This window comes from Acinonyx jubatus, chromosome B3, assembly GCF_027475565.1.
Source record: "Acinonyx jubatus isolate Ajub_Pintada_27869175 chromosome B3, VMU_Ajub_asm_v1.0, whole genome shotgun sequence".
Classification (NCBI taxonomy): domain Eukaryota; kingdom Metazoa; phylum Chordata; class Mammalia; order Carnivora; family Felidae; genus Acinonyx; species Acinonyx jubatus.
The window spans coordinates 37,396,792-37,419,445 of NC_069386.1; the positions used below are offsets into that span (position 1 = coordinate 37,396,792).

General features: G+C 41.8%; 1 protein-coding gene across 4 annotated transcripts in view; it reads left to right on the plus strand.

Annotated features, from left to right (window-relative positions):
• AAGAB (alpha and gamma adaptin binding protein) overlaps positions 1-21,973 on the plus strand; it is a 114,189-nt gene extending 92,216 nt beyond the window's left edge. For 3 of the 4 annotated variants that reach the window (XM_053223835.1, XM_053223836.1, XM_015078423.3), the window contains 5 exons: positions 13,277-13,359; positions 14,215-14,311; positions 18,925-19,029; positions 19,496-19,545; positions 20,212-21,973. In XM_053223835.1, the coding sequence (XP_053079810.1) occupies positions 13,277-13,359; positions 14,215-14,311; positions 18,925-19,029; positions 19,496-19,545; positions 20,212-20,289 (413 nt within the window). In that variant the 3' untranslated portion in view covers positions 20,290-21,973. The other variant, XM_015078433.3, reaches the window with a different exon arrangement.
• Positions 21,974-22,654: the final 681 nt, after the last annotated feature.

Below are 22,654 nucleotides of genomic sequence, written 5' to 3' on the forward strand. Positions count from 1 at the left end.
AGCTGAGAAGGGATTTAATTGGAATCTGTAGTATATATAGGGTAGATACGGACTTGATTTCCCAAATCTCAGACTACTGTAACTTAGGGACATTTCCTAAAGCTTAAAATGGTTTACCAATTACAAATAAAATGAAAGCATTATTGAACATAGCAGGAGGTAGTTTATGGAGCACATTACACTAAGAGATGATCCAAGCAGAAAATAGATATGGTTCCAAAAGGGGCTGCAATGAATTCTCATGAATGATAGTTGTTCCTAATTCAAGTGGAGAAAAGTACTTTACCTGAAATTTTAAGACTGTTATCTTGGAGAGCAATCACGTTTTTCTTCCCAGCATTTTTGATGCAGTATTTTTTCTATCAAGTCTTGTACTGGGTGGGTTGACTCATGTTCTTGAATTTTGTAGTGTTTAGTAAAGGGCATTGTTTTCTTTGTTATGAGAGTGTGTGTGGATTGGCCAGGTGAGGGCCTGTAAAACGGAGACTTTCCATGCGTGCGTCTTCCTTTTACAGATGGGGGGTGGGGGCGGGTGAGTGAGGCATCAGGGAGGAGAGGTGACTTACCCATTCTCACAGAGTGACTCAGTAGCTAAGGTAAGACCAGATGGCAGGTTTCCGACCAGGATTGTTGTTTGTTTTTCCATTACAGCATGTTGACTTACGTTATTGGCTGGTTAGAGAAATGAACGCAGAGCGGTTAAATAATTTACCCAGGCTGCGTGGGATATTACTGGCAGAGCCAGATGAGTTCATTCCCTCAGCCTAGGTATTCTGGCATGAGTGAGATTTTAATGAGACAGACTGGAAGTAGTGATCCTAGCTGAGATTTGGACGTTTTTGCTTATTGCATTTAAAATAAATCCTTTTAGAGGCGCCTGGGTGGCTCAGTGGGTTAAGCGTCCAGCTTCAGCTCAGGTCATGATCTTGCTGTTCCTGAGGTCGAGCCCCACATCTGGCTCTGGGCTGACAGCGTAGAGCCTGGAGCCTGCTTCAGATTCTGTGTCTCTGTCTCTCTCTGCCCCTCCCCTGCTCACACTCGGTCTCTGTCTCTCTCAAAAGTAAACAAACATTAAAAAGTAAGTAAAAATAAAACCTTTTAATTTTAGAGTTTTATTTTATATATTGTTTAATTGAAGTACAGCTGACATACACTGTTATTAGTTTTAGGTATACAACACGGTGATTCAATGAGTCTGTACTTTATGCCCTGCTCGCCACAGAGGAGCTACCATATGTCACCTTGCAACGCCATTTCAGGATCACTGACTGTATTTTCTATATGCTGTACCTAATATCCCCATGATTATTCATTCCAGAACTGGAAACCTGTCCCGCCTACTACTTTTCGCCCATTTTGCCCATCCTCCACACCCTCACAACCATCAGTTTGTTCTCTGTGCTTAGGAGTCTATTTCTGCTTCTCGTTTGTTTTGTTTTTCAGATTTCACATCTAAGTGAAATCATACGATACGTGTCTCTCCTCCTGACTCATTTCACTTAGCGTAATACCCTCTAGCTTCATTCGTGTTGTCACAAATGGCAAGATTTCATTCTTTTTTATGGCTGAGAAATATTCCATTGTGTACATATATCACATCTTTATTCAGTCATCTGTCCGTGGACACATGGGTTACTTCCATATCTCGGCTGCTGTAAATACTGCAGGACGCCCAGGGGTGCGTGTACCTTTTTGAATTCGTGCTTCTGTTTCCTTTGGGTAAACACCCAGTAACGGAATTACTGGATCATATGTTATTTCTATTTTTAATTTTTTGAGGAACCTGCTACTGTTTTCCACCTGACTATACCAATTTACACTCCCACCAGCTGTGTGCAAGGGTTCCCTTTTCTCCACTTCCTCGCCAATACTTGTTGTTTCTTATCTTTTTGATTCTAGCTGTTCTGACAGGTATAAGGTGATATCTCATTGTGGTTTTGATTTGCATTTTTCTGATGGTTCACAGTGATATTGAGCATCTTTTCATGTGTCTGTTGGCTTAGAAAAATGTGTGCCCATTTTTAATCCAATTATTTGTTTTTTGGTGTTGAGTTGTATACATTTTTTATATATTTTGGATATTAAGTCCTTACCAGATACATCATTTGCAAGTATCGTTTGCCAGTTGGTAGATTGCCATTTTGGTTTTTTGTTCGTTTCCTTCACTGTGCCAAAGCTTTTTATCTTGGTGTAGTCCCAATAGTTTATTTTTGTTTTTGTTTCCCTTGCCTGAGGAGACCTATCTAGAAAAAGGCTAATGTCAAAGAGATAACTGCCTATGTTTTCTTCTAGGAGTTTTATGGTTTCAGGTCTCACGTGTAGATCATTAATCCGTTTTGAGCTTATTTTTGTGTATGGTTAAAAAAAAATGGTCCGGTTTCATTCCTTTTTATGTAGCTGTCCAGTTTTCTCAACACCATTTATTGAAGAGATTGTCTGTTCCCCATTGTATATTCTTGCCTCCTTTGTTGCAGATTAATTGGCCTGGATTTGTTTCTGGGCTCTCTGTTCTGTTGGTCTATGTGTCTGTTTTTGTGCCAGTACCATATTGTTGTGATTGCTGCAGCTTCGTAGTATATCTTGAAATCTGGGATCGTGATACCTACAGCTTTGTTCTTTCTCAAGATTGCTTTGGCTGTTTGGGATCTTTTGCGGTTCCATAAAAATTTTAGGATTAATTTGGTTTTAGTTCTGGGAAAAGTGTTGATGGTAGTTTGATAGGGATTACATTGAATCTGTAGGTTGTTTTGGCTTGTGTGGACATTTTAACAATACTAACTCTTCCAGTCCATGGGCGTGGAGTAGCTTTCCATTTCTTTGTGTTGTCGTCAGTTTCTTTGATCGGTGTTTTACAGTTTGCAGAGTACAAGCCTCTCGCTTCCTTGGTTAAGTTTATTCCTAAGTATTTGATATTTTTGGTGCAATTGTAAATAGAATTGTTTTCTTAATTTCTGTTTCTGCTACTTTATTATTAGTGTCTAGTCATGCGACCAACTTCCGTGTATTAATTTTGTATCCTGCAACTTTACTGGATTCGTCTGTTATTTCTGATAGTTCTTTAGTGGAGTCTTTAGGGATTTTTATCCCTATTTTATATGATGTATAGCATCATATCATCCTCAAATAATGATGGTTTAACCTCTTTCTTGCCGATTGGATGCCCTTTATTTCTTTTTTTGTCTGTTTGCTGTGGTTAGGACTTCTAGTACTGTGTTGAATAAAAGTGGTGTATTTGGACATCCTTGTCTTTTTCCTGATCTTAGAGGAAAAGCTCTATTTTTCACCACTGAGTGTGATGTTAGCTGTGGGTTTTTCACACACAGCCTTTATTATGTCAAGGTATGTAGCCTCTAAATCCGCTTTGTTGAGGTTTTTTATCATGAATGGTTGTTGATTTTGTCACGTGCTTTTTCTGCGTATATTGAGATCACACGATTTTTATTTTTCATTTTGTTAACGTGGTATATATCAATCACATTGATTTGCAAATATTGAACTATCCTTGTATCCCTGGGATAAATCTCACTTGATCGTGATAAATGATTCTTTTAATGTATTATTGAATCCAGTTTGCTAATATTTTGTTGAGGATTTTTTGCATATGTGTTCGTCAGGGATAGTGGCCTGTAGTTTTCTTGTTTTGTAGTGTCTTTGTCTGGTTTTGGTATCAGGGTAATGCTAGCCTCGTGGAATGCATTTGGAAGCTTTCCTTCCCCTTCTGTTTTTTGGAATAGTTTGAGGAAAATAGGTATTAACCCTTCTTTAAATGTTTAGTAGAATTCACCTGTTAATCCATCTGGTCGTAAACTTTTGTTTGTTGGGAGTTTTTTTGATTACTGATTCAATTTCATTACCAGTAATTGGTTTGTTCAAATTTTCTATTTCTGATCAAGTTTTAGAGGATTGTATGATTCTAGGAATTTATCCATTTTTTCTAGGTTGTCTAATTTGTCAGCATCTAATTTTTTGTAGAGTCTTAATAATCATTTGTATTTCTGTGGTGTTATTTCCCCTTTCATTTCTGATTTATTTTTATTTATTTATTTATTTTTTTACATAGGTCTTCTCTCTTTTTTTCTTGGTAGGTCTGGCTTATCAATATTTTTTATCTTTTCAAAGAACCAGCTCTCAGTTTCATGGATTCTTTTTTCCTATTGTTTTTATGGTCTGGTAATTCATTTGTTTCTGCACTGATCTTTATTATTTTCTTCCTTCTCCTAATTTTGGGCTTGGTTTGTTCTTTTTTTTCCCTAGTTCCTTTAGGTGTAAGGTTAAATTGTTTGAGATTTTTCTTTGTTTCCTGTATTGCTATAAATTTCTCTAAGGGAAATTTTGTTTAGAGGGATGCTTTTGCTGTATCTCAAAGGTTTTGGACCATGATGTTTTCATTTTCATTTGTCTCCAGGTACTTTTTAATTTCCTCTTTGATTTCTTCCCTGACCCTTTGGCTGTTTAGTAACATGTTTTTGGGGTTTTTTTAGCTGCCACATGTTTGTGTTTTTTTCCCAGTTTTTTTTTTCTTGTAATTGATTTCTAGTTTCATATTGTTGTGCTCAGAAAATATACATCATATGATTTCAATCTTAACTTTATTGAGACTTGTTTTGTGACCTAACATATGATGTATCCTAGAGGATGTTCCATGTGTACTTGAAAAGAATGTGTATTCTGTCATTTTTGGATGGAGTGTTCTCTATATAGCTGTTAAGTCCATTTGGTCTAGTGTGCCATTCAAAGACACCGTTTCATTATTGATTTTCTGCCTGGATGTAACCGGGGTGCTGAAGTCCCCCATTATTATTATATTATTGTCAGTTTCTCCCTTTATGTCTGCTGATATTCGCCTTATGTATTTAGATGCTCCAGTGTTGGGTGCATAGATATTTACAATCGTGATATTCTCTTGTTGGGTTTAAAATAAATCCTTTTTAAAAGGCTGTCTGAAATGGTGGGTCTATTCTATTGTTCTACACTTAATCCTGAGTACAGATAAAGCTCTAGATAGTTAATGTAGTAAATACTTACACATTACTTGTGAGCGTAAGATAGTTTATTTTAAATCATTTAGAGTCACAAGGAATTATTCTCTTTAGTTTGAGGTAAAACTCTTATGTACACAGGTGCTCAGTTAAAGTGTTTTTGTCACTTAATTTCATATTGTAAAAGCAAACAGGTAAAATTGTAGTACTAAAGTTGTAGGCATATTATTAGTTTAGAAAGAGTTTTAAAAATCTTCTAACATAAGACGTAACTTTTGGGTTAACTTATAATAACCTGGTTTTATATTCTTGGTGCTACCAGTGTCTTGTTTCATAAACATTCTTAATGGGGCATCATTGCCCCCAAAGGGGTGAAAATTGATTCTGGGGGGTAAAAAAAATTATTCATTTTATATATGAAGCACAGATATACATATACTATGTAAACATACATACAGTATGTTTGTGATGATATTTCCGTGGGGAGGGTGTATCATGCATGATTAAGTCTAAAAAGGCCGAGTTGTATTTAACCCTAGTACCTGGCACAGAGCTTCTAAGGTAATATTATAAATTAGTAATTGGTTTGTGTCCTGATCCTGAAACAGCTCCAGATCTATAAAGGTGAAGGGAGCATCTTTTATTATTCAATAACAAGCCCCTTTTCAACCACACCTGAGTTATGTTAACTTTGGAAAGCCCCTAAACGTGGGGGGCTGGTTGTCAGGGGAACCAGCCACGTGAGTAGAGGGTTGCAACCTTTAGCCCCACCCCCTGACTTCCAGGGCTGATGGTTGAGTTAGGCACCTAGGGTCCAAGATTTAGTCAATCGTGCCTGTGTAAGGGAACCTCCCTAGAAACCGTAAGCAACCTTCCAGGTTGGTGAACACACTGAGGCACTGGGAAGGTAGCACACTCTGATACGTTGCCCTGTGCGTCTCTTCCATTTGGCTGTTCCCGAATTACATTCTTTCATTTTAAATTGGTAAGTTTAGTAAGTTAACTGACTTGAGTTCTGTGAGCCATCCTAGCAAAATATGGAACCAAGGGAGGGGTCGTGGGAACTCTCAATTTATAGCCAGTTGGAAGTTCAGGTGACCACTGAGACTTGTATTTGGTGTCTCAAGTTGGCGGGGAAACGAGGGCAGCCTTGTGGGATTGCGCCCTTAGCGTGGGGGGGTCTGGGCTAACTGTACGCAGTTAGTATCAGAATCGTAAATTGTAGGACATCCAATTGACATTATACGAGAATTGGAGAGTTGTACGGTGTGGAAAAACCCACACATCTGGTGTCAGAAGTGTTGGTTATGAGTAGAGAAGGAAACAGCACGTTTTCCTTTAGGGGCCATGATGAAAATGGTTGAGAAACAGTGAGCTGAAGGATATATTCTAAACTCTTCCTCAGAGGAAATGCCCAGATTCCACTGTCTTCATTGTAATCTAGTTTCTAGTGATGCAGGTGGGTAAGGATTAAGCAGAATTTTAATAGTGGAAACAGCAATTCTTTCATTTGATAGTTTTCTGTGTTCCCATTATAAATGGAAAGAATTAGGGGTACCTGGGTGGCTCAGTTGGTTGAGCATCCGACTTCAGCTCAGGTTATGATCTCGCGGTTCATGAGTTTGAGCCCCGCATCTGGCTCTGTGCTGACAGCTCAGAGCCTGGAGCCTGCTTCCGATTCCGTGTCTCCATTCTCTCTCTGCCCCTCCCCTGCTCGCTCTCTCTCTGTCAAAAATAAATATTAAAAAAAATTTTGTTTAAATAAAAAGAAATAATCATTTATTAATGTATGCTTCCCCCGAATTTACTTGGTAACAAGACACTGAAGTAGAAATCCCAGATTCCAGTTTAAGGAACCATTTACAACTGGGGTACAGAGCAGTGGCAAGAAATAAGTACCAAAAACACAAGGTCTGTCTGGTTACCTGATACCTAGCCTACTCTCTTGAGAAAGTAGATGGCTAATGCCCTTAGTATATATATATTTTTTTAAAAGAGAGGGTAAAAAATGATTGAATAAAAATTTAATCGTTAAATTTAATGTTATCGGAAAATAAAACAACATCAAATTAATGAGAGGGAGAGTGGTAAACAAAGAGGGTTCTAGAGGGTCTGTCTCTGCCTTGGTCATCTTGGGAAAATGGCATCATGTCTCTGGACCCCAGTTTCCTCATCTCTAGGATAGGGTAGAATTATACCAACATTACATTCTGTGGACTCACATTCCTTGAATCAGAGTGAGTCGCTCCTCTTTGTATCCCATGCCTAATATTGTGGAACTTTTGAAGGAATGATTTGAATGATCTCTTAACACTTGGCTAACTGTGAACGTTGGGGTCAAAAATAAAATAAATAGATCCATGTGTGTATGTGTGTGTGTGCGCGTGTACTGAAGGCATAACTTGGTGGAAGAGGTTTGTTGTAAGAGAACAAGGGGAAGAGGGCATTGTGAATAATTAGAGAAGATGGAGTAAATGAGTCAAATGATGAGACTATGGTTTAAAAAAAAATCGCCCCCCAAATTGTCCATAAGCAAAATGAATGGTGGGAGATCCCTTCAGGCTAGTCACCCTGGAGGGTAAGGCAGGCCCCGCCTGTGGCCACCATGCAAAACATTATTGGTAGTTTTCCTTTGGTATTCTTTCTAGAACTGGTTATGAACTACATAAGAAAAGTCCTCTTTTTCTTTATGGTAACATCTTATGGTTCCCCACACTTGGTTCTGAATGACTTTTCACTGGATTCTAAACATTCCTTTGAGGATTTTCAAGAGTGTGCTTCAGGCTCTAGAGATAGGACTCTATGGTGGAGTCGTGATTGAAATTAGTGTAGGGGTGCCTGGGTGGCTCAGTCGGTTGGGCGTCTGACTTCAGCTCAGGTCACGATCTCGCAGTTTGTGGGTTTGAGCCCCGCGTCAGGCTCTTTGCTGATGGCTCAGAGCCTGGAGCCTGCTTCGGGTTCTGTGTCTCCTTCTCTCTCTGTTCCTCCCCTGCTCACACTCACTCTCTCTCTCTCTCTCTCTCTCTCTCTCTCTCTCTCTCTCTCTCTCAAAAATAAATAAAGATTTAAAAAATTAAAAAGAAATTAGTGTAAAGCTTTCCTTTACAACTTTGGAAAAGACAGTACTCATTCTGATGTTTAGTGCAGTTTGTTAAGAAATTGTGTGGATGCGTGCATAGAGAAAAGGAGCAGGAGGACATATACCAAAGCATTGATTGGCATCTCTTATGGTTTCATTTTCTTCTTTATACTGTTCTCTACTTCCCGAATTTTCTATGGTGAACATTTCGTTTATAGTCAGGATAAAGGGAAAAAGCATAGTCTGGTTACTTTCTGGTTATGTTCATTGTATCTTCAGGTATTGGCAGAAACAGTTCTAGACTTGGGAGCAGGTGCCCAGGTGTGGGAGAGCACGGATTCACGTACTGCCAGCTACGGTGCATCAGAGTTTTGTCTTTTCAAGCAATAAATAGTTCATTGAAAGAGAATAAATCAGTTTTTCTAATTCTTCTGTGATTTCAGAATCATTCATTTCATTATGTCAAGCAGAAGGTGGAATGTGATAGGGGCGCCTGGGTGGCTCAGTTGGTTAAGTGTCTGACTTCTGCTCAGGTCATGATCTCACGGTTTGTGAGTTCCAGCCCCGCATCGGGCTGTGTGCTGACGGCTCAGAGCCCAGAGCCTGCTTCGGATTCTGTCTCCGTCTCTCTCTGCTCCTCTCCCACTCACACTCTGTCTCTCTCCTCTCTCAAAAATAAACATTAAAAAAAAAAAAAACTTTTTTTTTAAAGAAGTGGAATGTGAAAAAGATGTGTAGGCTTATTTCCCAAATACTAGTGAAATCATTTTTGATGGAGTACTTGCTTAAAATAAGTTTTCATGGTGTGATTTAAAAATAAGAAAAAATAGGCCCAGCTTCTCTATGGAAGTCGAAAATCTTAGCTGTGGTGTAAGTGGGGTCACGTGTATCACTGGGTAGAAAACAAAATATTTTGTGGGGAGAGAAAGGGGATGTAAAGAAAAGTTGAACTTCTACAGATGGTGCCAACTAATTGCCGCTTTAAAGAAATAAAAGCTGAATATGGACACAGAAGATACATAACAGGTCATCTAAGACGTTTTGGGTGTGTGGTCGTGGAAATGCTTAATATTGTAGCTGTGTTGTGTAGAAATTTGAAGTAAAAACCTCTCTGGCTGACACAGTGCAGCCTGAGTCCTATCAGGCCGTCAGCAGATATCCCAGCCTCCTTCGTATGTTTAACCTTCTGCTAAAATTTCCCTTTGGGCCCAAGTTTTCAGTTCTGTAAGTGTCTCAGGGAATGGAAGTCACAGTTGCTGTGTGAAGTTCATGTTACGTTTCTATAAAAATCCCGGGCTTTTATTTTATTTTTTTAATGTTTCTATTTTATTTTTGAGAGAGAGAGAGAGAGACAGAGCGTGAGTGGGGGAGGGGCAGAGAGAGAGAGGGAGACACAGAATCCAAAGGAGGCTCCAGGCTCCTAAGCTGTCGGCACAGAGCCCGATGCGGGTCTCAAACCCACAAACTGTGAGATCATGACCTGAGCCGAAGTTGGTCGCTCAACCGACTGAGCCCCCAAGCGTCCCCAAAATCCTGTGCTTTTAGATTTATGAAGAGATACCCAAACACTGTCATCTATATGAAATTTTCTGGAAACTTATTAAAAAAATAAATATATAAATAGAAGCTCCTCCCCAAGGCACATGAAATCTTTATTCTAGAGGCCATAGCTCTGTTTCGGACACTTGTGTAAGAATTCTGTGCTAATGACCAGCACCACTAGAGTTTTTCATGACTATCCTTTTTAAAATCTAGTATTCCACAGGTGCCAATTGAGTAGTCTGAAATGGAATTAGATGTTTTTAGGACCAGAGTTTAATATACTTACTGTGCCTTCCAGAAGAATTTATTTTCCACCATTAACAACTTCCCTTTTCTCTAGCTCTGAAGCTCCAGAAGAATCCATTCAGTAAGTGGATTAATTTATTCCTTCCTGGTGTAGTGTTTTGTGGCATCGATAAAACGAGAGGGGCAAAAGCCAATTTCAACAACTACCTGCTAAAGAAATAAATTCTTCTTAATAGGGATGATATTTCCATGCCCTGAGTCCTGGGGAGAAAAATCTGGCAAACAAGAAAAGATTTATGTAATCCTTTCCTATGAGAATGGTTTTACAGTGGGTGCACACGGGCAGAATTTTGCTAAACACGTTTTGAACTAGGCAGGACTGAGTTTCTTTAAAGCCGTAGGTGGATAAAATATCATCCAAGTTTTTTTGAGCAACATTAATGTGCGAGTGATCCGCTTTGTATAAACAAGAATGAATTGCTTTTCTAATCATGACAATTGCTATGTTTCTGATCTCCTTAAAATATAAGCAGGGGAACATCGTGAACTCTCTTGTCAGTTGACTACATTTCTCCGTTGTTTATAAGAAAATCCTGAGCGAAAGTCCTTCCAGCTTATTATAATTAGTCCAAAACCTGATTATAAACTCGTAGTCATCTGTGAACCTTAAAAGGATTAGGAAACTTAAGGTTCTTGTTTTTCTATTTAGTAATTTTTTTAAAAAGCCCAGCTAATTCAGAGCTACTATAAGAGAGGCGAAAGAGTACCTCTTCATAAAATCACAGACACCTAGGGCAGAAAGGACCTTCACAACCATGAATATAGCACTCCTCTTATTTGACGGATCAAAAAATTGAGACACAGAAAGATTCATTAATTTGCCCGTGATCACGTGGGGAGGCAGAGCCAGGAATGAAATCCAAGCTTTCTGACCTGGAGCCCAGTTCTCTTCCCACTATTCAGACTTCTTCGTGATCTACAGTGATGAGTCTGGCTCTTCTAACTCCTGTCCCTCCCAGACCCCCTCCTTGGAGGCAGCCACTATAAAGAATGAGGGACTTTGGGGTGCCTGGGTGGCTCAGTCAGTTAAGTGTCCGACTCCGGCTTAGGTCATGATTTCGCGGTTCGTGAGATCGAGCCCCGAGTCCAGCCCTGTGCTGACAGCTCGGAGCCTGCAGCCTGCTTCAGATTCATATTCTCTCTCTCTCTCTCTCTCTCTCTCTCTCTCTCTTTCTCTCTTTCTCTCTTTCTCTCTCAAAAATAAGTAAAAACATTAACAACATTAAAAAAAAAAAAAAAGAACGAGGGACTTTAAACAGACTGTTTTGATCAAACAATATGCCTAAGTTGACACAACATTGCCTTAGTCTTCATGGATTGCAGCCTGGCCTGCCAAGTTTAGGTGATGCCCAACAGAGGAAAAACATAAGCCGTGGAATTAGAATAGGCAGGGATTTGTGAATTGGATTTGAAGATTACCCCAAGCCCACTGTATTTCCAGTAACAGAGGTGAGGACTCTCTTACAGCAGTACCCTATTACTCAGGTACTGCCTTGTGTACAAAGAGCCTCAAGTCTACTCTAAGAGCTCCATGACATGGAGAATCCCTGTCAGAGCACTGAACTGTGTACAACTGCTTTAAAATCTATAGCACATTGGACCAAATATCCCAGGCTCTCTGAAGCCATCGGCGTGAGACACCACATGGATCTACTTCTCTCAGCCTCTGGGTCTCCGCTGCCTTCCTTGGTGACACCTTAGCGCTTGGTCCTTGCGTGAGACGCACTCGAGCACTTGGCCTGGCGTGTTCCTGGCAGAGTGACCGAGTTGGATGAGGAGGTAAAAGGGGCTCCAGGGGTACGTGGACGCTGGGGTACGGTGTGAGAAAATCAACAGGCCCCTGGTGCTGCCCAGCGCCCACACAGGTCCTACAGCGGGCAGGGTACCCGCGGGGTGAGAGGCCGAGCTGGAAAAAGCTGTGCGGCCTAGCATGTGCGGTCGTTGTGGTGTCGAAGGACGGAGACGGCAGGTGTCTCTCTGTTGTCAGCACCTCTGTGTGACTGTTTGGCAACAGATTTCACACGACGGGGTAGGACCTAGGAACCTCTAGGTGGTTTAAAGAGCTGAGGATGGGTCCGGGGAAGGGACAGATAGAGGAAAGGCAAGGGGAAGGAAGATAGCTTTTTGACAACTGTACCTTTAGACTCCTGGATTGTGGGTGTCGCCTTCTACTCTAAAGTAGTGATTTTCTTTTCTTTTTGTCCTTCCGACTTCCCTGATCCCTGTCCTTCAAAGATTCTCCTGGAGTATGTGTGAGAAGTTCAGCTTTCGGGGCACCTGGCTGGCTCAGTTGGAAGAGCGTGCGACTCTTGATCTTGGGCTCATGAGTTTGAGCCTCACGGTGGGCATAGCGATCACTAAAAATAAATAAATAAGTAAACTTCGAGAAATGGAAGTTCAGCTTCCTTGGTGTCTGCCCCAGAGATTCTGCTTCAGTGAGTCTGAGATAGGGTCCTTGAATACCAGGCTAGTTTTCTTAGGTGTTCCAGGTGATTCTGAGGAAGCTGTGATCGGCGCTAGGGCTGTCGTCACTTCTAGATGTTCTGCTCCAGATTTGTCCTCCATTGTAAATACAAACATTAAGAGTATAGGGAGTCCTTATCCCTTACAAAATGAAAGCTTTATTTTAAAAAGCATGCATGCTCCTTTTCACCTGATGATAACGCACCTGTGTTGCTTTTTTGTAAACATTTCTGAACATTTGAAACACCGTTTGAAACACTGCCATGTTGGTTCATAGTGACTATTAAAACATGAGTGCTGTTAACCTTTACAAAAGAACCACTGAGTGGTCTTGTTTGTTGTGGTGGACCTGCCATTATATTTGGCCTGGACCTGTGTCTATGAGTTTTAAAAATTATTCAGAATTGAGAGAGTATGGTGATTGTTGGTGACTATTTTCTTAAGAAGTTTTTATTCCAAAAAAATTCATATTTTCAAATAACAAGTGTGATGAAAATGCAAGCACGAGTCCATGCATTAAGATCTATAAATTCCTGGGGCGCCTGGGTGGCTCAGTCGGTTAAGCGGCCGACTTTGGCTCAGGTCATGATCTCACGGTTTGTGGGTTCGAGCCCCACATCGGGCTCTGTGCTGACAGCTCAGAGCCTGGAGCCTGTTTCGGATTCTGTGTCTCCCTCTCTCTGACCCTCCCCTGTTCATGCTCTGTCTCTCTCTGTCTCAAAAATAAATAAACGTTAAAAAAATTTTTTTTTTAAAAAGATCTGTAAATTCCTAATGTCCCAGAGTAACAGTTTTTATAGTTAGAACTTTTATAATGAGGAAATAACCACTGTGTCTTTATCACGGTCATTTTAACACTTTACAACGTAAATAACAAATGTCCGTGACTGGATTGTTTTCTTTTCAGATAGGAACCAAGGCTTTAGCCTTCTCAGCTCATTGGCTGGAGCAAACCATAGCATTGGGTCAGCAGAGATGCGTCACTCAGAGGTAAAGATTTTTCCTGGATCCTTTGGTTTTAATTTCTCCTTGTCATTATGACTCTTTATACCATTTGTCATTTTTTCCTTTCCATTTAAGAGGCAGCAGAAAATAGTTAAGGATAAAAAGAGAATCTAAAACAGTCCTCTTGTGCCTGGTGCCTGTTGAGAGGAGGCTGGTCCAGCATTAAAGCAGTAAGCCCTTTCAAGATGATCACAATTTAGGCTCCCCCATGGGGGTTTTTGGGCGAGCGTACTTTAAAAAGCGTGCTAGGATTTCCTTGAGACATAAAGTTGCCTGCAGATCTTTATGAAATAAAATTGATGGTTCTTTCTCAATACTTCCCATGTACGAGGCCCTGTACAAACCAGAGGCAGGGTCCCTGTCCTCAGTGAAGTTCCTAGTCTGACTTCAACCCTGTGTCCTCAAGGTCTTTGGTCCAAGTGTGCCTTGGTCAGCTTGCTGGAACCAAGAGCAAATGACACAGTGCCATGTGGTCTTTCCAGGCAACTTTTTCATCAGTCTTGAGCTCTTTGAGAAATACTTATGTTGATTTTTGCATTTTGAATAAAACATGGCTCTTAAAGCAAACAAAAAACCACGTTTTAATAGCCAGTAGCAGAATCATAACACTTTCTAGTTTTTCCTTGAGGGAAAATACTCCTGAGTCGGTGAATGTTTAGCCTCTGATTTTTTTTTTTTTTTTTTTTATGTGACATCAACTCTTCTTCCATCTCTCTTTGTCTCTAGCTCCCATTATTGCTTCTCTAGAGCCAACCGGGGAGTGGAAGTGTGAGCCTTTTTGGCTTTAGTTCTGAAATAGCCTGCAATTAAATTACTGCTTGGGTGTATTTCCCTCAACAGCAGCCCCGTTTGCCAGCGGCAGCTAGGACTGAATCTCTGTTGGATCATCGGGGCGGTGCATCTAACACAACAGATGCCCAGGCAGATAGCGTCGTGGGTAAGTTCCTCCCTTGGCTGCCAGGAGACAGCTCTGTGGAACTTGGAATAGGTGTGGGACATACATCATCGAGGGGGAAATTGACTTTGAAGATGAGCAAGGGAAGAAAATGGATTGTGTACCCCAGTGTACCATTTTCTCTCTGATTCTCTCAGCGGGATCCTGATCCAGATCATCTTAGCTGAGACAGACAGAACCAGGTGGTGAAACAGCTTTATATCCCCATATTCCGGTTTTCTTCATAGTATTTAACAGTTGGCAGAATTGATGATAACAAGAATAATACAACTTTATAAGCCCTTTCACATCCTTTTAAAGTTCCTTTATATCTACTTTCCTGTGTTGGGTAATGAAGTTCAGCAGAGAAGTTATTTTATGGAGACGACACTGAGGCCCAGAGCAGTTTAATAGCTTGTCCAAGGGCATCTAACAAGAGGGTCCTGGAACTGAAACTCGAATCCACTCAGATGTCCGAAAGCCACGGGATGTGGTTGATAATAACTGTAAACGTTCTCTTGTTGTGGACAGGTCTGCGTTCTCGCGATGCCACCACGGAGGGCCCATGTGCAGCTTTCAAAACACTTTCTGATTAGAAGATAGTCCAGTAGAAAACTTCAGTGTTCGGTAGTAGAAACATATAAAGAAGGAAAAATTACATATAATCTCTTTACTCTTTCATATATTCAACCTTGTCTTCTAGTTGGGTCCCTCCTATTGGTTTAAAAAAGATTTTTTTTAATGTGTTTATTTTTGAGAGAGAGACAGAGCACGAGTGGGGGAGGGGCAGAGAGAGAGAGAGAGAGGGAGACACGGAATCCGAAGCAGGCTCCAGGCTCTGAGCTGTCAGCACAGAGCCCGACACGGGGCTCCAGCTCAGGAACAGCGAGATCATGACCTCGGCTGAAGTCGGACGCTTAACCTACTGAGCCACCCAGGTGCCTTTCTCCTATTGGTTTTAGACGTGCTAAAGTCTCTGTCATGGGAAAAAAAAAAACAAAAACAAACAACAGTAACCACACGGAAGAGGTAGGGAAGACAAGAACTGGCCTGAATGACATGGGGAAACAGCATCTGACTAAATACCATGAGGCTAAAAACAGAACTGAACAGAAATAGTGAACTCTGCTTAATACATTTGATTCTCACAGGAGTATGGTTTAGAAATCCTGACACAATACATATTTTAGATGTATCAGGGTTGAAAACATTTAAAACCTATAGATAATGAGCGCTAGGTTTCTCACTGTCCGAGAAAGAAGTCACATAAGGAAAGAAGAAGGCGGGATGCACCGTTTGGTACTGGGCTGGAACTGAAGGTGTTAGCATGACGGCATACTTCTGCGCTAGAGCAATAGAGAGAGACGTGTGTACGCGTCCCACCGCTTTCCACTGAGAGGGCCTGGAAGCACCATACTCCAATAGCAGTTGGCACCTTTAGCATTTAAATTCTTTTTTTTTTTTTTAATATTTATTTATTTTTGAGAGACAGAGATAGAGAGCGAGTGGGGGAGGGGCAGAGGGAAAGGGAGACACAGAATCCGAAGCAGGCTTCAGGCTCCCAGCTGTCAGCACGGAGCCCGACGCGGGGCTTGAACTTATAAAACACAAGGTCGTGACCTGAGCCAAAGTCGGACGTTTAGCTGACGGAGCCATCCAGGCGCCCCACCACCCTTAGCATTTAGATCTTGGTTTTTAAATACCATCCTCCAATAAAAGGATCCAGGGTCACTGGGAGAAGTGATTGATTCCAAGGCTAGAGACCGCAAAAATGCAGGATGAGCCTAGAGTTATCCTGTGGGGCCAGAACGTGAGGAGGTACTGGAAGAAAAAAAAAAAAAAGGGAGCATGTTAAAAGGGCACCGGAACCAACTTGAAAGAGCTTCCTGTGGCTCATGCTGGAACAATTTGACCAGCAAAAATGAATTTAGTAGGGGCTCTGGGTGGCTTAGTCGGTTAAGCGTCCGACGTCAGCTCAGGTCATGATCTCATGAATCGTGGGTTCGGGTCCCGCGTTGGGCTCTGTGTTGACAGCTCAGAGCCTGGAGCCTGCTTCCGATTCTGTGTCTGCCCCCCTCTCTCTCTCTCTCTCAATAAATAAACATTAAAAAAATGAATTTAGTATTGGGCTGTAATCCACAGAATAAACTAAAAGATCTATGAATCCATACTAGCATAAGAAATAACTGAGTAAAAAAACAACCAGGGAAAAAAGGGAAGTTCTTCTTTATGGAAGAATTCTGGTAAAGGTAGAAGGAATGAGGGAAAGAAAAATCATCATTAGCCACACACACACACCACAGTAATAATTGTCATTGTGGCCAAGATCCACTGATCCACATGAAACTTAGGAGATGAAATTTTGAGAAGAGACACAATGCTTGCATGTTCCACAGTATCTTCCCCAAGATATTTATTTAGTACAGAGAGGATAATAGTAACTTTACACTGGAGACACCCGGCGGACACCAGTTTTAACATCAGTGGTAATAAGACACACTGACATCACCTGTCCCCTGACAGGAGGCACTGAAAGGGCACATCACTTTTGTGGTCTTCATGCCAAAGGGGCATAGCCTCAGCCTAATAAGAAACCATCAGACAAACCCAGTTGGAGGGACATGATACAAAATAACTGACGAGTACTCTTCAAAAGTGTCAAAGTCATGAAGGATGACAGAAGTCTAAGGAACCATCACACTTTGAAGAAGACTAAAGAGATCTGACGGCTGAATTCTGTGTAAGATCCTGGAACAGGATATTAGTGGGAAAACTGGTGAGGTCTGAATGAAGTCTGTAGTTTAGTTAATAGCACTTTACCATTTTGAACTTCTTGACATCCATAATTGTCCTTTAGTTACATAAGATGTTAATGCCAGGGGAGGAAGGCGGAACTTACTATTTTCGTAACTTTTTGGTAGTACCGAAATTATGTCAAAATTAAAGAAAAAAAGGCAAAACCAAACCAACAAAGGTAAAATATCTGTCAACCCCGCAGCTCCCTCCTCTCTACTGAACTTCTTTCCGTCCCTCACCCACTATTACTCTTCAGCTTTTGTCCCATTTGCCACTGAAACAGCTCACCAGTGACCTCCATGCCACTAAATTTCGTAGACATTTTCCAGTCCTTGTCTTAACCTCTTGACAGCATTCAACATTGTGGATTGGTTCCTTTTTGAAACATTTTCTTTGGCTCACCCAGCACATGTCCTGGTTTTCTTCTTACCTCTCTGGTTATTCCTTCTCTTTCTTTGATAGATGACCCTCCTTTACCCAGCCTTCACATATTGCCATCCCTCATCACTCCATCTACCCTCCTCTGCCAAATCTATATTTAAGCATGAAGTGCTTCTATGTTCAGTTACCATTTATACACAGATAAATCACAAATTTTTATCTCCAGCCCCGTATGTCAACTGCCTACGTGAAATGTCCATTGAAATTTGTCCAAAGCGAATTTATTAACCAAAATGCATTTTTAACACCAAATTCTCTGTATGGCATTGTAGTAGATGCAAAGAATTAGAAGTTGTCCTTGTCTTCAAGCAGCTTACAGCCTAAAAATGTAGAGACAGGCCTTGCGATATAATGCTTAAAGTCGTGGGCCTGGGGTCCTGGACAACTGGGTTCCGATCATGGCTCTACCACTAGTGGTGAGATGACCGCGAGTAAGTTGTTTAGCCTCCATGGGCCTTAGTTTCCCCTTACGTAAAAGAAAATTCTTCCTAACAATGCTGTTGCAAAAATGAAAAGGAATTACATAAAGTAAAGCACTCGGTGATGTAGACACAAAGGTGAGCTCTCTCGTACTGTAGTGGTATTTCAGTAATGTGGGGAGGTGTCAGAATGCAAAGTAGCATGTGCCAGTGCCAAGACAGTTCTAGAAACACGAAGTATGGAATGAAATCTAGGGAAGGAGGCTTGTGATCTGGGATGCCTAGGGAAGACATCATAGAGGTGGTCGGTATGGAGTGGAGAATGGGGAAGAATTCTGATTAAAAACAAATTTTGATGAAGAGGTAATAGGTTGTGGTAGAAATAATAAAGGCTTTGTAGTAATAGGATTTGGCTCTGCTTCTGAATAACTGTAATTTTAGATGAATTCGTTTTTAAACCCAGCTTTCTCCACGTATAAATTGCAGACATTGAGGTCTGTCCTAACCACCTCATGTGGTGGTTATCAGTAATAGATGCGAAAATATTTGCTGTACAGGAAGATACGGCATAAATTCCAGACGCTTACTGTTGATCAGTGCACCTCGGTGGAGAGTGTGGCCTTTAGAGTTGGAAACACCTAAGTCAGAATCCGAGCTCACACTAGCTGTGACCTGGAGCCAGCCAGTCACTTCCACTCAGAGCTCTAGTTTTCTCATCCCTGAAACGAAGCCATATTCTTTGCCTCAGTGTAATGCTGTAAGGCTAGGATATGCTCCTTTTCATTCACGAAGGCCCGCCAGCAGCCAGGCAGGCAGAAGCACTGTGAGCAGTGAAGACGGTGCACATGGAGTACTCGTCCGGTGATGACGCCGTCAAAGCTAGGATTGATTGCCTTGTATGCGTATTTAGCACATATGTAAGCGATATGTGGCAACTAATGTGACAAATCCTTTTTTCAGATCCCATGTTAGATCTGGATATTCAAGAATTAGCCAGTCTTACTACTGGTGGAGGAGATTTGGAGAATTTTGAAAGACTGTTTTCCAAGTTAAAGGAAATGAAAGGTAATTGGATCCATTGCGTCTGACACATTCCCGTCCTGGTGCTCCTCTGTTTTACATGGTAGGATTTGGTTTGGTCACCGCTGATTGGATTCCATGCTCTGGTGTCAGCTGTCTGGAGAACCTTGGCTCCGGGGGGACCGTGCCATCTTCTGTTGGTAGAAGTTCCCCGGGGAAAATTTTCCTCTTTCTCCACTCTCTTTCCTCTTACTTGCCCTTCTTCTCTTGCCTCTCTCAGTTTCTTTCAGTGTGTCTCATTAACCTGGAATCAGTAAGACCCCTGCCAGTTGACTCACATCATCCCCATCTGGAAAATCGGGAAGACTTAAACTCCCTAACAGCTCTAATGACTACACCATAAGCATTTGTCTTTGAAACCCATCTCCCATCTTCTAGCATTACAACATCCATACACTCCAGACTCTCCTGTGCTATTAGATGAATTTCTTAAGATATATTTTCCCCCTAGACAAGGCTGCGACGCTTCCTCACGAGCAGAGAAAGTTGCATGCAGAAAAGGTGAGACAATCAGTCAGGTATTTATTGAGTGTCTACAGAAGGTCTGTTACTGTTATTATATGTCACACTTGTTGATTTCTGTGAGTGCCTTAGTGTGAACTTTTCTTTGGATATTAACTTGGAACGAATTGAATGTTTACACTGTAGTAATATAATTGCTGTAGTCAAACCAAGATTTTTCAAATGTATGTTGAGTGACATGGAACTTTCATTGAGACTCAGGATGTTTGCCTTCTTAACTGTTGGGCTGGAAAACTCCCAGTTGTTTTGTTTTGTTTTGTTTTGTTTTATTACCAATGCAACACATGCTCTTGGCAGGAAATGTATGTGGTTTATGGTATTTCATTGTATGCATGTGTCCTAATTTATCCATTTCCCTTTTGGACGTGTAGGCCATGTGCATTTTTTGCTTCTATAAATAGTGAAGCTGTGCATAACCTTACACATCCATCACCTTTGTACGTAACTCTGATTTTAGACTCCGTATGCATTTCTAGAAGTCGAAGTCCTGGGTCAGGGTATTCAAGGGTTTCGATATATGTTGCTGGAAGGCTGGAGGGCAAGGATAGCATTTTAGGTCTTGATCAGTTGAGCATATTGACTGACACATGAAACAAGCTGAAATGTAGCTGTTGCCTAAAATGTGTTGCACGCTTCTCTCCACAGGTGGCCAAGGCCTTCTGGATGGCAATTGGGGGAGACAGAGATGAAATTGAAGGCCTTTCATCGGATGAAGAACTCTAAATTATTTGTGCTAGGGTTTGACTGCCTGAGATCCTTCCCTGCTCCACCCAGTTCTCTTCTGCCGAACTTCCCATCATCGTGATGGCCACCTGACTTAGTTCTAGGGTCCCCTTAATTTTAGTTCTTACTAGGGGATAGTAGGGGTTTCCTCTCTCAGTATATCTTAAGGGAGTGAGGAGTATCATGACAGCAAGGAGGGAGTTTTTTTCAAATACACTTTTTCTAGGAACGGGAGCGAAACGAGGCTCAGGGGCCTGTGTGATTTGCCCCGGTTGAAGAAGGAGGCCACCACGCCATTCCCAGTCCACCTTTTATGTGGTGTCCTCTGTGGCCACACTCGATTACTACAGGTCAGGAGCTGGTGCCACTTTTCCTCAAGCTTCTGGATTTTCTGCTTTCAGGGAGCTTCCTGCTCCAAGCTTTGTTGCTTTTGATGGGAGGCGAGGAAGCTGCCACAGACTTGATTTGTGCCATAGTGTAGGTGGAGCCAGAGTCCGTGGCCCTCAGGTTAGTCTCTAGCTGAAAAATGCTTCTGGGCACTTCATTGGAAATACAGTGTCTCAGCTCATGCTAGAAACAATGGAAAAAACCAGGGTGAATTCTTAGATTATACTAGATGAGGCAAAACAAACTCATCTACCAAGTTGTTGTGGGGGGGAGGCGGGCGGGGTGGGGGGTGGTGAGACTGAGAAAGAAAGTTAAGGAATTCCCTATCTGGGCCATTGAAACAGTATGTGAATGCATACGGAGGCCTTCACCTTAGTATAACCATGAAGAAACTCTTCTTCCTTAGAGCGCTTGAGATGTCAGAGCTGTGCCGTCACACTTTATACCCTCAAAACGAGGTGGTTCCCCCTCTTCTTCTCTGCGAGCCAAACAGGTCGCTGCCCAAAGAGTAAACAGTGAGGATGGGCAAGACGGGAAGGGATTGTGAAAGGTCAGGCAACGAATACCCGAGTACCTTGTGTTACTTCCTGGGCTGAGGGGGTCAACCCTAGGGCAGTTGCTCACCAAAGGGAACCTCTCCAAGGGAGAGCGGGAAGTACAGCAAATATTCCTATTTCTGTTTTTGTAGACACTTTGTAAATGCATGCCACTAACCTTCACTGCGGCGGTGACCGCCACGGTTCTAGACTGGCGCGTGGCTGGCCGCTGCCGACACAGAGGCCGAGAGCTGCTTCTGGCCTAGTGTGGACTGTGAACTCCTTAGGTCACCAGCAGAAACAAGTTTCAGACCCCTCTGTGCACCGCCTTGTAAGCACTGCAGGAGGAATGGCGGAAGGAGTGAAATGCTCCAGGTTCTGGGCCAGGGCAGCCACAGAGGGGAAGGTTTCAGTGACAGGAGTGGTCAAGGAAGAGCCATCACGGGCAACACTGGCAGTTTTCTTGCTTGGTGACTTTTTTTTTTTTTTTTTTTTAAACTATTCTGAAGGTCTCTGAGACTCTAATTGATCACCATTCCATCAATGTTTCTTTGATGTGACTGCATTAGCTACTAAGAATGTAAGGGAAGTTGGCTCTGGGGTTGCAAAATGAAAGGCAGAATGGTTTTCTTAAAACATGAAGGGTTCCAGAAAATACATCAGGTCATGTGGTTAGGGAAGACAGACTAGAAAAAGCCGTGAATGTGATTTTGTGAATTAAACAAAGCCAGGTGATTAAAATACCATTTATTTATAAAGTCTGCCAATGTGTATTATGATTTTGTTGTTTTTTAGTAGGCCATATGTTGGGGGAAGCCTTACTTCAGATTGGGCATAAATAGTGAATAATTGGAGAGTCTGCCAAACTCATAATACGTGGAATCTACCTCGTGTATGTATAATAGCAACTCACCTTTTCAAGACCTCAGCTTTCTGGGGCTGTTGGCCCCTTCCAGGGCACACGGGGATAAAAGTATCCAGTGGTTTCTAAAGGCTCACGTTAAGAGCGATCACGAACTGGGGCACCTGGGTGGCTTAGTTGGTTAAACGTCCGACTTTGGCTCAGGTCATGATCTTGCAGTTTGTGGATTTGAGCCCTGTGTTGGGCTCTGTGCTGATAGTTCAGAGCATGGAGCCTGCTTTGGATTCTGTGTCTTCCTCTCTCTGCCCCTCCCCTGCTTACATTCTCTCTCCCTCAAAAGGAAGCATTTAAAAAAAAAAAAAGTGATCATAAGCTAATAGTGCAGTAAAAGTTGCAGTCAACCTGACGTGAGCTGTGAATGTGCCAACGCCAGTTACTATGGACTGTCTGTCCGGGAATTAAAGTGAGAGACTTGGCTTTTTTTTACCTCCAACATTTCTCTATTTGTGTAACACAGAGTTGGGCCCATAGTAGGCCTTTAATTTTGGTTTGGATTCACGTTTGCTAGTTTGCTGAATAT